This window comes from Anas acuta, chromosome 14 (genome assembly GCF_963932015.1).
Source record: "Anas acuta chromosome 14, bAnaAcu1.1, whole genome shotgun sequence".
Classification (NCBI taxonomy): domain Eukaryota; kingdom Metazoa; phylum Chordata; class Aves; order Anseriformes; family Anatidae; genus Anas; species Anas acuta.
The window spans coordinates 3,219,698-3,233,556 of record NC_088992.1 but is presented as its reverse complement, the minus strand read 5'-3'; the positions used below and the strand labels follow the sequence as shown (position 1 = coordinate 3,233,556).

The 13,859-nt window shown below is 44.9% G+C and overlaps 1 protein-coding gene across 2 annotated transcripts; it reads right to left on the bottom strand.

Annotated features, from left to right (window-relative positions):
* C14H5orf24 (chromosome 14 C5orf24 homolog) lies at positions 1-13,335 on the bottom strand. Of its 2 annotated transcripts, XM_068697893.1 has the most exons (3): positions 13,122-13,330; positions 4,367-4,796; positions 1-2,392 (listed from the first exon to the last, which is right to left on the bottom strand). In XM_068697893.1, exons 2-3 carry the CDS (start codon positions 4,791-4,793, stop codon positions 2,352-2,354), a joined length of 468 nt encoding a protein of 155 aa, XP_068553994.1. In that variant the 5' UTR covers positions 4,794-4,796; positions 13,122-13,330; the 3' UTR covers positions 1-2,351. The 2 variants fall into 2 exon arrangements, with proteins under 2 accessions (XP_068553994.1, XP_068553993.1); XM_068697892.1 differs by having other exon boundaries at positions 1-4,796; positions 13,122-13,335.
* Positions 13,336-13,859: the final 524 nt, after the last annotated feature.

Genomic DNA, 13,859 nt, shown 5'->3' with positions numbered 1-13,859 from the left:
TTAGGTTTTAAAGTATTAACTTTATTAATAAATATACATCCATATGATGATGTAAATACAGATCATGAACACTACTCCATTCCCATACACATAATTGCACACGAGTAGCTCAAGTTCATGGACATAAAAACATACACAGTATCTAATCAGGCTTTTTACAGCAGAGGACAGGGTGCTGATACTAGTTATTTAACAGATTACTGTTTCCCCCAAAGTAAACCTGTGGAAAAGCAAATGATGAAAGATTAAAATATCATAAAGTGGTTCAAACTTCAGAATACAGACTTATCTATTTTGAAAAAAAATCACAAGGAGAAAGGTCTAGTCTCTACTAAAGTCATAAATATATTTAAGCAGTGTTAAAATATATGCATTAAAATAGAGAAGAATAAACTTCTTTTGTGGTCAGAAATTAAGTTTGCAGTTCAAAGTATTTACGATTATTATCAATTGTTTTAACTGTCAACTCTAGGGATAGCATGAAACGTTATTATACACACAACAAAGAACGGCAGAGTCACAGCTAATGAAGCCATCAGACAAATGACTTCACATTGCTCTCTGCCTTTTAAAGCTCTTCGAAAATGGGGGAGGGAGTTCAATTCACATCTGAATTACTCTGTGTATTGTAGTTCCAAGTAATTCTTTTCACATCACTTTTCACCGACAAGGCTTGGTTTTGTCCTGACCAAACTCTTAAGTTCTTTCAGACGAAATGAAAATATATTCATTCAGAACAGAGATCTTTAATGGCTCTCGATACATAGTTATTCTGAATAGTCTAAACTAAATCCAAGATATAAAGAACATTGCCTTAGTGACAAGGCTAACAGCTGATTTTAAAAATACTATATTTAATATCAAAGTTAGCCACTTCTGATGGTATCTGTTTTATTTCTGCCAAAATATGGTGCTAGCATCTTGAATATGTCCAGTGCAAGACTTTATAGTAGCAAAATTATTTGGTTTAAGTTTAAGTAAATTTAATCAGAAACTGAATAGTAGTTACTATATGTATATTAAACAGTGAACTTGTATAGCATCAGTAAGGAATAATAGCAAGCGAATACATTTCCTTTATGTATAAATAAGACGTTAGGAACTTGATAATTAAAAGAAATTATTAAAAAACAAACTTGACATGTCGATCTTCTGAACAGTGTTAACACACAACGGTGATCCTAGCTTATGAATAGCTGAATTATGATATATCATATAAAATAAGCAATTTACCTTACAAGTTATGTTTTCATACTATGGGGGAAAAGGCCAGTTTTCCCACTGGTACTAATAAAGTTTAGGCATTAACATGCTGCTTCAGTGTTTATCGTGGAAAGAAGAATGTTTTTTTAAAAAAAGCACAATGTATTCTCTAGATTATACATAGGCAAAGCAGAAGTATTTGAAAATTCCATTCCTTTTTCACTTTGAATCTCTTACTTCTTTTTTTTCATCCCCTCTCAGCATGGCACCAGTAAGCTACGGTCAGATGTAAAATAAACCAGAATTGGGCAATGCCCAGCAACACACTGCTGGTCTCCTTGCTAAAGCTTGGGTGCCAAGCAGCCCTTTACAGACTCCACCAACACTTTCCTACTTTATGCTCATCATTTCACAATTGACAACGTTAATTGCTTTTTTACCGGGATTATATTTCATCTGATATAATTAATAAACACTGTAATGAACAGAAATTGCTTAGATGATTTCATTATTTCATCAGCATACTTGAATACAAAATTCATTATACTAGCAGAACAGCAATACATCTGCATTATCTCCTGACACACAGCACAGCACCATTGAGTCGATGCACAAGTGAGAAATGAAACAGGAGCAAACGGGATAAACAGAAGGAGGTAAGAAGTGGAGTTTCTCCAAGGTACAGTGGTGACATGCAACACGTTCCTTGCCAGCGAGGTGTGACACTCCTGTAGTTACTACATTCAGCTGAAGAGGACTGCTTTCCCAGCTGAGTTCAGGAAAGAACTTAAAGCAGTCTTTTGTTGAAAAATCATGATTAAAAACAGCCAATACAGCACGGATCCTGAGGGTGAATTAACTCACGTTAGCATTTTGCATGTGTCAGAAGTGACATCGTTCTGAGAAAGATTGCTAAATTTCAGGCTTGCGAGTTTGTTGAGGAACAGAACGTGTAACTGGATTTCATAGCTTCAGCATGAAGAAACCATTTTAGTAGCAGTTTAGCTGCCATTAGTTCGTGTATCGACTAAGGAGCCATCCAGTACAGTTGAGGTTCATTGTCTTAGTTGCCAGTGCATACACAGTTCCCCAAAAACAATTCAACACACCTATTGTAAAGTACAGCATAAAGTCCAGCTCATTATGTGTTAGGCATCACTGGAACACCTGAAGGCTTGCTGCTTTTTTCCTGATAAAAAAGGTATGAAACATGACATCTGTTTCTTAAGTTGTCATCACTGAAATCAAGAGTTCTCATCAAAATGACAGCAGGCCAGAATAGCAATTACATTAACAAAAATTATCAGTACTATTACTCAATCAGCACAAGCTCTAATTAACCCATTTTCTTCTGCTCCCCAGATTTCCAAGCTGTATATATTCCCACCCCAGATATTTGAAGCTGCAAATTTATCATAAAGTCACATTTTACTTCAAACAACTTAAATATAAACTTTCTTCCAGGTGAAAAAAACGCTTTAATTCCAGTAAAAATAAATTTAGAACAAACAATATGCAACATTGAGGACTGATTTTTTTTTTTTTTGAGTCTAGATTAAAGTATGTGCACATGTTACACACACACACACTCTCTCTCACACTTAAAAAAAAAAAAAATTAAACACACCCAGTTGAAAAATGGAACATTTCTTTTGGAAGGAGGGAAGGTTTTAGTTTGAGTCAAGAAAGGTATTTATAGTCAACCAACAACATTTTTTTTCAGCTTGCATGCATAGATGAATTCCTATGAAGTACTTTATATCTGGGGTCTAGCAGTGCAGTAAACTGCATCCTGTTTGCATCAGCTATACAGTTTGCTTTTATAAATCATGAAAATGGTGTCCTTTGGTAGATATATAACCTTCCATAACTTAAATATAGTATAAGTGTCAAACAATGAAATATCTGTATTTCCAGGAATATCTGGCAAAACTAAGTCTGAAAACTTGGCAACAGTGTCTATTTAAAAAGTTTAATTTGTAAACATTATAGATTAATACTTTAAAAGCTATTAAACTGTCGCCACCTAAGCACAGATTTTAAAGGCAAAAAACAGTGTAAATAGCTATTTACAGATTAAGAATGTACTGTTTAATATTAACCGAGTGCGTAACTGGAATGAACAGTACTTAATTTCTTACAAAATATTTCAAATTTTAAAGAATTATTTGTGGTTTGGTGTATGTACTATCAGGCATTTCAAAATTACATAGCAGAATCATGTATCAGCATAACAAAAAGAACAGCTATCACCTAAAGGCAAACGAGCTTGTATTAATAAGGCGCTGTGAAGCTGTAATGCGCTGCACAAACTTTCAGCTTTCTTTAATCTTTTCAAAAACATTTTTGGAACATTAGTTGAAATCAACTAAATGCTACAACTCCAGAAACAAAAGCCACCTGAAATCAACACTGAAAAAAAAGGTTGTTTTTTGGTCTGTTTTTTTTTTTTTTTATAAGTTTTATAAGTATCTGTTCGAGGTCTGTAGAAGCTCCTGCAGGAGTGGAAAACATAGTTTGCTTTCTATTCCTTCCTTTTAAAAAACACACAGGAACTCAGAATTTTGCAGTTGTTACTAGTTAAACAGTCCCAAGCATTTTCTTTATCAAGTAAGAACTCATCTGGATGAGTTCCTTATTGTGAGATAGGCCACATCACGAGCCAACAGCCAGCTAATTCTATCCTCCTCATTTCAATTACTTAACGCATAATCACAAAACTAGATTTACCAGAAACTGAATGTAAAACTAGGAACACGAATATTACTCAGAGACACCATGGTATATGCATCAGTTGAGACTTGCTAATAAATTATGGTTTAAAAACAACAAAAAACCCTTTATGCCAGTGCCCTCTCAACATTGCTTTAAAAGTTACTGAACTGCACCCATACACTATGGCATTATTTGAATAAGAAGAAAATCTAGAAACTCAAACGTATGCAAATGCTACAATAAAATGCAAGAAACATGCCAAAATCCAAAGTAAAGCAGATTAGTAAGGAGTTACTAATTCCTTCCTTTCATTCATTAGGCTGTTTGAGTTTGCCACTAGTTTCACCAGCAGCATGTAAGCCTCTGTTATGCACCATAGGATAGGGAAAAGCTGCACTGCCACAAGTATAACTTAGATTTGCAAGCCGTGATAGAGCTTTAATGCTACCTGGAGGTCTGCCTGGGCTGACTTTGTATCCTGCTGCTTTAGTTGTACCCAAGGGTCTGCCTGGACTTGTCTTAAATCCAGCTGCTTTGGTGGTCCCCAGGGGTCGACCCGTGCTGGTTCGGTACCCTGCTGATTTTGTGGTCCCTGATGGCCTTCCACGTTTCCCGGATCGGTTGAGGTTTTTCTTTTTCTTTAGTTCGTCTTTTGTCTCTATATTCCTGCCGCTCGTGGTCTGCAGGTGTGATTCATTCAACGGGTCTTGTCTCTGGCATGCAATCGGTTTGTGGCTGACTGCGTGGCCGTATTTGCTTTGCTGCGTGGCGTACAAGTCAAACTGATCGGCAGACCTCACGGTGTCTTCGTTAAGGCAAGAGCTCTTGCCGGTCCCACAGAAAGCTGCATTACCGCTGGCGACAGGGTGCATCATTTTCTATCAAAAACAAGAGAGACAAATGTGTATCAGTATACAATAATGCTGCAGCGTTCCACATGAAAATCCTTGAAGAGTTACCTCTGTTTCCTAAAGTGAGCGCAAACCATTTTGTCTCTTTTCAGTAAACAGAATTGATGTCAGTAAATTACTTTTTTAAATGAAAAGTTTTAATAAGCTTTCATTTGAGGGTTTGACTGGTAACCCTCTACACACAGTTAAAAGCAACTATTTAAAATATGTATTATTCAGGTGGGTATAATTAGCGGAGAAGTACATTAAAGAACTGAACAAAAGCATTTCAGCAACCAGAACATCTAATATCCACCCATTCTGATTTCAAAACCCTTCTAACCGAATCTCATCTAACTCCTAGCTGTTCCAGTTGCAAGATCAGCCTACCACCCAAGGAAAAATACCATCTCCTCCTGATTTAGCAGATCTAGGCTCCTTAAGATTTTGTTGTAAGTGCAGCAAATTAATACAACACTGATCAGTTTTGTTGCTTCTTCTCGCAATTATGTAAGAAACACAGAAACAGGTCAGACGCGCAGCTGGGGAAGCAGAGGCACACAGTGAATCTTGCACAAAGCAGAAGATGCCAGACCACAGCAATGCCAACGCTGTCTCAGTTAGGTGAGCAGGTACAAAGTGACACAAAACTGTGCCCAGGATGTTGGGAAAAGCCATGCAACTTGTCCTGATATCCGTGTTGCCACGCACCTCCCGGCATTGTGGGGAACAAACGTGACCCACCACGGCCAAGCACCGCTTTTACACAGCCTGTGCTTTATTGGTAGGCTACCACGGCTCGAGCTGTGCTCCATTTCGGAGGCTTGCTTGTTCAAACAAGACTCATCTCCAGGAGGCTGGGAGGGAGAGGCACCCGCACGCTCCTGCATCACCCCGGGCCTAAGGGCCGGCCTGGCGGCACCCAGGCGAGGCCTCAGCCTGAACTACAGGCCGCTGCCTCCACACGGATCAGTTGTGCTACGAAATCCCTTCAGCACACATACTGGGGCAGAGTCACAACAAATAATATTACTGCATTACTGGTGGTCTACAGCTTTTTGAGTATTAACACTTGGAAAGAGCAGCTGCACACACACTGCCTCACGTTCCCTACCCGTGGAGGTGGAAGGAGGCAGCGAGGCGCACCAGGAGGATCTCCTTCCTCGCTCAATTCGCCTGTGTTGCCTCCACAGCTCAAATAAACTGAAAATACTCAGTCCAAGATAACATTTAACCATGCTGAAGACAAGATTAATGCAATCAATATCTGGCTCTTGAGAGAATTTCTGTGCCTCCCGGTCATGTTTAGGAGACTAAACATTTCTTGCTGTGGTAAATTTCTCTAGCAGATAAGGTCTGGAATATTCATGGTATTTTGCCCGCAGTAGATATGGAATATCACCTAGAACAACTACATCTAAAGTCTACCATTGATTAGGGAATTTATTTGGCAGTTGTGAAGGTCTCCTCCCAGCCAGAGGAAAAGAATACAACAGGAAGGGTCTGTTTACCCAGGAGTAAATCCCCGTGCCCTTTCCTTCTGATTATAATAGTTACAGTCCCAGCTCCTACTCCCAATTCACCTTAGCCTGACAAACGCATATTACAGCGTGTGCATTACTCCTGTGTGGATATCTGAATACAGTTTCATGACAAATAGTCAAATTGTAATAATAATATAATTTAAATAATAAAATATAATTTAAATAATAAATGGTACTAGTGGAGATTATCCACGTGCTACAGTTCTGAATGTTGAGTGGGGCTATGGTAGAACAAATACGAACCCACTGTTATTGCAGGTGTTGACTAGCAAGTGAAACAACTAAGAATACTTTGCAAGCCTGCATTTTGCAAAGAACAAAGAAAGTAAGATACAGGTCAAGAGACCAAGCAGACTTTTTGGTGCAGCAATAAAAATGAAACTTAATGTTAGGTAGCAGTCAAGAAAACATTACCTTCCTTTAACCCGGCTACAGCCCACAAAGTCACGACAAATACCTGAGATTTTTCACAATACGTAATTACAAACATAAGAGTTTCATGGTAATGTATTTTTACTGAGGACAGGGTATGCAGAGCGACTGAAAGGCTATTCAGCTGTTTGCTGATACACTTGAGGACACTCAGAGCAGTTAGTTCTAGGCTCAGTGCTCACTTAAAACACCAGAATACTGGCTTTGGCCCCAAAAAGCTGCTCCAAACTTGAGTGCCACAAGGCCAATCAGTTCAGCTGCCCGGTGTCTGAGAGAACGCACCAGACCAGGGAGGAGGCACTGAACAATGCAGGGCCCTCAAGGTTCCCACCTTCCAGATTCACTCCTGTCTATGCCAGTGTTCTTATTCGCTGCTTTTTCTCCTCATCACAACCAGACGGATTTTTCCTACTGATGAAATCATCCACCTTTCCTGGGGAGAACCACGGCAGGTCCTCAGATCCCAGGAAGGCATCCTGTTGGACCTGCCAGACCCTGGGTTTCAGCACCATACCCGTGTGTTTGTGTGCGTGTCTGCCACGACAGCCCTGACAAACACTGCTGGGATGTACAGAACTTGGCCGACGCTGGTTTACCTTGCATCTGGTGGCAGTCTGCATCACTGTCACTAACAGGGAAGGAAGAATAAATCATTAACTGTCTAACATTTCTTACAAGAGGAGGAAGCTTAAAAAAATACAGTCTGTGAAAAACTGACAACGGGTTTTTTTTAATATTTGTTTTTCTCTAGGTCATTTTCTATCAAATCATGAAAATTTCAAGTAGTATTTCAAAGCTTATGCTCTCTGATTTTGTTTTAAGACATTTTAATTAAAAGTTTTAGAAATCTTTATCTTAGTTACATTAACACAGACACCTCCAGCATATTTTTCTTCATTCTTGTTACAGTTGGGAATAAAAAGTAGGCACACTGCATGAGTCTATCAGCAGAGTGGAAGCAGGCTTCTTGGCAGGGGTACGCACAGTATAAACAAGGATTGGTATAAAATGCAAAGCTATGCCAGTTTAAGAATCCCACTCTAGCTAAATTGTATGGCCAAACGCACACAACTCTGTGTCCAAGCATTCTTCAGTAAAACCAGCCAGAAAAGTTTCCAATGAAACAAAACTTACTTGTTTTAAACCTGTAAATAGATATGTAAAAGATACTTGCAACAGTTTACTTAAATCAGTTTTAAAACTGGTTGGATGTCTCCACATAAACAAATAGTTAAGATGAGGCACTGTAGTAAACAAATTTGGTTGCATTTTGAGAAGATTTTTACTGGAAAGCGGCTGCAGAGGGTTTTCTGTTTGGATCTTTTTCTATCTGGTAATCTATTTTCATAGAAATGCTTAGGAAGGGAGGAGACAACTGGATAAACTAGCTTTGGAAAAAGAAAGGCAGCGTTAGAGCTTCCTGTGCAACGAAGCACAGGAGCTCTATGGCTGCTAGAACGAAGAAAGAAATGGGACCATCCATCTGGGACCTGCAAGGTTTTGCTGCGGGGGGACCAGAGGGCCACGGTAATGACCCCACTTTTTGCAGTATCGCTGCATCCCCACTCTTCTGAGTACCTGCAAAGTTAATTGCGTTAGCACTCTTGAGGTGAGCCTGCAGTTTTGTTTTGCTCGCAGTGCTCATCAGTCAATACACAATGTATGAGGCTGCCCTGAGGATTTTTGTAGTTCACAGTCAACCTCTTGCTCTTTTCTGCTGGGAGATGAAAACAGAAGCCATATTAAAGGCAAAGCAGACAAAAAGAATCTTAAGAAATGTCACCTGATTCCAATGATACTGTGACTCTTGGATAGAGAGAAAGAGTGCTTCCTTTTGCCCCTAAGCACAGATTAACATACAGCACATTTCTAGCTTACAACTGCTAAGGCTTCTTTTACTGGTACAGCCCATCCCTCCCTCAGCTTGAAACTATGCCAAAAAAAAAAAAAAAAACAACCACACAACAACCATGTTCTGTTTGCTATACAAGACTTTAAGACCAAAACGAGTCAAGTCTCGATGCATAAAACACCCTTCTTGGGCTATCACCCCCTTCCTTTGCCTTCCTCGTGGTTGGCGCAGGCCAGATGGCAGCTTCCAAGAGCAGAGAAAGTACAAAAGCTGACTGGAAACAGGCACTCAAACATCAAGTATTTTATAAAGTCCTGGAGCTGCGACCTGGTATCTGCATTAAACAGAACAACCCATTCCAACAGGGGAAGCAGGCAGCCCCTCTGGTCTCACCCTCGCCTGCTTTCTGCAAGGGCAGCCTGGCTCGCACCGGAGCAGACCTGGCTCTCTGCAAGCGCTGCTGGCTGCTGCTGAAATGTGCTTTGAATCAAAGCCTCTGAACAAAACTGGAAGCACACCTCCAGCTTTTCAAATGACGATACCAGGAGAGGTAAACTCCTACTGCCAACAGGAACAATTTTGATTTTAGTAAGAGCGAGCGTAGAAAACCCACTCCTATTTCTGCGATTTTCCACAGCTGAGGTTGCAATGGCTTCAACAGCACCGACGGAGCTGTAGGAGACCGTACCAGCACCTTTTCATCATCCTGCAGCCCTCCTTACAGCAAATCCACATAAAGTACATGACATCGCACTCAGCAACAGAAGCATTATTTCTGTACTGGCACCCTGCACGTCACTCCTACCAATTAAAATAGTTGGAGGGAAGCACAGGACCAACTCTGTTCAAGCTCCCTGCATAAAGAGAGCTCTATGCCACGTCCAGCAGCGCAGGGGCTGCAGGCTCCGGGGAATGCCAAAGGGCTCCTTTTTGCTGCGGGGGGAAGCTGAAGAAGCCAGAGCACAGACATTTTGCCTTTGCAGACTGCGGCAGAGATACAGTATTGCTTTCGCTCCTCCCTCTCAGGATAGTGGGTGGGAGAAATATACTTTCATCAGTCAGTAGAAAGGATGAATTATATCACATTAAACAATTTTCAAGTGGTGCTTTTATCGTCAGCCCCTTTCCTACGTGTTCACTATCACTAAAATATGGCCTCGCCTGATTTTTAAAAAACCCGCAGCTGCTTGTTTTCAAAATACTGCACCTCGAGTATCCCCATAAATGTAAATATTTTAAAAACACTAAATAAGAAACCCTATCAGTGTCACAACGTATACCATAACATCTGAACCTACATTTGAAATATAATCTACTTCTGACACTAGGTAAGCGGCTCCTCTAACCCGTGCTTATGAAGGGCTTCCCAGCGTTGATCACGTAATAGGATTTTTCTCATCTGATGAGGTAAAATATATTAAAATCAGCCCCAATATAAGACAATTTCTTTACACAAGTGGTTTGCTAGAACCGGTGCAATAACACGAGGCTGCAAATAGGAGAGAAAACGTAATTTTGGGCACAATGTCTGTCTCAGTTACTCTTTGTGCAAAAAGATGGAGGAACAAAGGATTCCCCATGCAACACGAGAAATCACAAGCACGGTCCTTTCTCTGATGACCAAAGGCCATTTTCTTACATAACCATGAAGAACGGCCAAAGGTGGGTGACGGAAGCTGAGGGAAGAGCTGTGGGGGCACACAAACCATCCCCTCACAGCCCCCGCTCCAGACCCCAAGCAGCAGCCCCCGAGGTGCCCTCTAAGGGAGCTCCGCGCACAGGCCCGGGCCAGTTCCTGCCCCCTGTGAGCACGCAGGGATCAGAGGGCCCATGGCCTCTCTTATCAACACCAAGACACCCTGAGGGCCCTCCCTGGAGCCGAGAATAAATAACGTGCACATGGGGAACCCCGGCGTGAGCGGTGTCCTGGTGGCAGCAGCTCTGGCCCTGCAGCTCTGCCCCGGGCCTGCACGGCGGGTGTGGAAATGCCCAGCTGAAAACACGGAGGTAAAGGATCGGCACACTTCTCACACGTGGAAAGCTCTAGATGTGTGACTGGAGTCAATGAAAGCTGCTTTTGTTTGCTACAATTCGAGCTCAAAAGCTTACAATACCCGGTGGTAAGAGGAAATAAGTCTTGGGGACCCCTGGAGAAGCAGAGCTCCCCAGAGCCCGAACACCACCCTGGTGCCATACACGGAGGTCAGCGCTGCCCCCACAAAGATCAGATAGTCACGCACCAACGAGGCTAATGGTGAGCTTTTAGATACCAGGATTTGATTGCAAAACCTGGCAAACAAGTAACTGTCAGGCTCTTCAGCCTTAAAAACCACTCGAGGCATACCTACGGGCTGTTTCGGCACATGCCAACATCAGCAAGAACGTCAGCTGACTTTTTTTCCACCCAGAAATTAAGGTCAGGTAACCACGGAGCGATGTGACGAGGAGAAACAGGACACTTAAAAGGGTAAAGACGGGTCCACAAAAATCGAGGAGGGCCATGTCAATGATCTCGTTAACCATGCACCGCCAATTACATCGACACAACCGCCCGCTTGGTTTCATAATCAACAGAAACCGCTCTGAATCCACAGCTTTTCTGAACAGGATAATCTTGCCCTTTCCTCCTCTCCCACATTCCCATTCCTTGTGCCAACACTAACTATTGTGCAAGAGCAGGACGAGCCAATACCCAGGTGAAAAACAATCCGGCGAGGACGAAAAAACAACAGTTGGCTGGCACTGGGGCAGGAGAGGAGGAACAGGAACACAATTTTCATCGGCACAGAGAGACTGAAGCCCTAGGTTAGCCTACACCGCGTTACCTACTGTCTACCCCCTCAGCCCCATTAAGTTAAAAAGCTAGCCAGACCTCAAAAATTTGACTTTTTGACAACACAATGAACTCAGAAGGCGTTCATGAAGGGTACGGACAAGTCCTGAACACAGCACAGGGAGCGGAGGCTGAGGAAAAGCAAAGCCACAGCTGGGATGGGGCCGCAGAGGATGGAGGCAGCCATCAGGCCAGACGGGCTGGCTTGGAGGAGCGAGGTTGTGAAGCTGCACCCTGATTATCCTGCGGTTCTGTAATTACCCAACTTCAAGGCAAGTCAAATATGCATATGAATGACGGGGCAGGTAGAGGTACATCTTTCCTTTTTTCCAGAAAGAATTACGGGCGTTTGTAAAATTGTCCGTTCATCTGGAGGAGCCGTTCCCAGGTAACACGGCGCAGAGCTCGCCATCGCCTACAAGCAGGGCTTTGAGGAGCAGGAGGTGGTTCTTCATCTCCCTGGGTGTTCTCACCCACCCGCTCCTCTCCCCAGGGAACAGAACAACAGCTCCGAGAGGCAAGAGGTGCTCATTCATCTCCGTGGGTGTTCTCACCTACCCTCTCCTCCTTCCCCAACCTCCTCCCACAAAAGGGTTTAAAGCTTAGGAGAGGGCTCAGACACCTCCTTGTCCCGGCGCTGAGGTCCCGATGGGCACCTCCGTGGGGTCAGCGCAAAAGCTCCGGACCCCCACCAACACACCCAGACACTGCCACCGCAATGCACGAGAGCAAAAGGACAAAGTCCACTTGTTGAACCTCGTCAACAGCGGACACTGGACAAAGATGCGGGGTTTTCTGGTTACGGCTGCACCTAAAAATTAAGAACATAGACCAAAAAAAAATATATAATAATAATAATAATAGTTCTACGAGAAACCCTGGTATTTAAAAATTGAAATAGGAATGGGATGTAATTTTAAAAATGGATTAAGCAGGGATTCCTCGCCTTCCTTTATTTTGAAAAAAACACACCGCATGGATCAACATAACTGTTGCTTTCTTTAGCCAGCCAGCCAGGGCGCACCGCACGCCAATTAAAGGCGCAACTCCTCGCTAATTAATTAAGGGCCACGCAGCGAGCAGGATGCACCCAACTCCTTGCAACTCCAAGCACAGCGCACCGGGGGCTCCACCCGGGGGGCTCCAGCCCCCTGCGGGGAATTGAAGCCCCCGGGGATCGGGGATTTGGGGGGGGGGGAGGCGAGGCCGGAGCCCGCCGGGGGCCGGGCGAGGGCTGCGGGGAGACAAAAGCGCCGCAGCCCCGGGCGTGCGGGGGGCTCGGAGGGGCTGGCTCCAGCCACCACCTGCCGCAGGGCGCTGCCACCGGCCCAGTACAACCCAGTACAACCCAGTATAACCCAGTACAACCCAGTATAACCCAGTACAGCCCGGTATAACCCGGTATAGCCCGGTACAGCCCGGTACAGCCCGGTACGGCTCCCCCCTGCCCCGCCCGGCACAGGGCGGCGATGGCGCTGCGGGGCCGAGCCCGTCCATCCGCGTTCCCCCCCCCCCCAAGGTCCCCGAGCACAGCGCGGCCCCGCTCCGCTCCTCTCCTCTCCGCTCCCCTCCCCCCGGTCTCCATCTTGCCCGCCCGCCCGCACCGGGCCGGGGCTCGCCGTGGCCGTGGGGGGGGAGCGGCCCGCACCTACCTGCGGGGGGGCGGCGCGGCCTGAGGCGCCTGCGGGGCTCCGGGCTCCGGGCTCCGGGCTCGGGGCGGTGGCAGCGGGCGGCCGCCGGCCTCCCCCCCACGCTCCCCGCTGCAGGGAGCGGCGCTGCGGCGGCGGCGGGCGCGGGCACGGGCACGGGCGGGCGGCAGGAGCGCGCTCCCGAGCGGGGCCGCGCCGCGGGGGCGCGCCGCGAGGTAGCGCGGGGAAGGGAGGGGCGAGGAGGGAGGAGGGAGAGGGGCGGGAGCGGCCCCGCCGCCATTTCCTGGCCGTGAGGGGCCGGGGATGGGGCTGTGAGGAGGGGGGGGGAGGTCGCCATAAAGGCAGCGGGCGCGGGTTCAGCCTGCCTCAGAGGGGATCCGCGGGCACCTCAGCACCGGCTGCAAAGAAATGCTGCTGGTTATTAGGTGTTGCACCCTACTTCATGCGCCCGGACTCTAAAAGAGTTTAATTAAGAGTTTTAAGGCTTTGTAAACGGGGCTTTCTGCCTTTGAGCAGCTCTACCCAAAGGGTTCTGACAGAAAGAGGAGGTGGAAGTGCCCAGCACTTCTCCCAGCCTGACCTTCTGCCGTCAAGGTCAGGTACAATGACACAGTGCCATAGCCCGCTTTTTGGAGGGTTATCACCAACAGTTGTTTTTTTTTGGTTTTGTTTTTAAATCTGCATCGTTAATGGTTGTAACAGCAACAGTGCCATTCAGCCCAAACCTTCCTGCCCCCATTA

Bases quoted from the DNA above. Each gene is read 5' to 3' on its own strand.
- C14H5orf24 (XM_068697892.1), bottom strand. From the start codon at position 4,793: ATGATGCACCCTGTCGCCAGCGGTAATGCAGCTTTCTGTGGGACCGGC.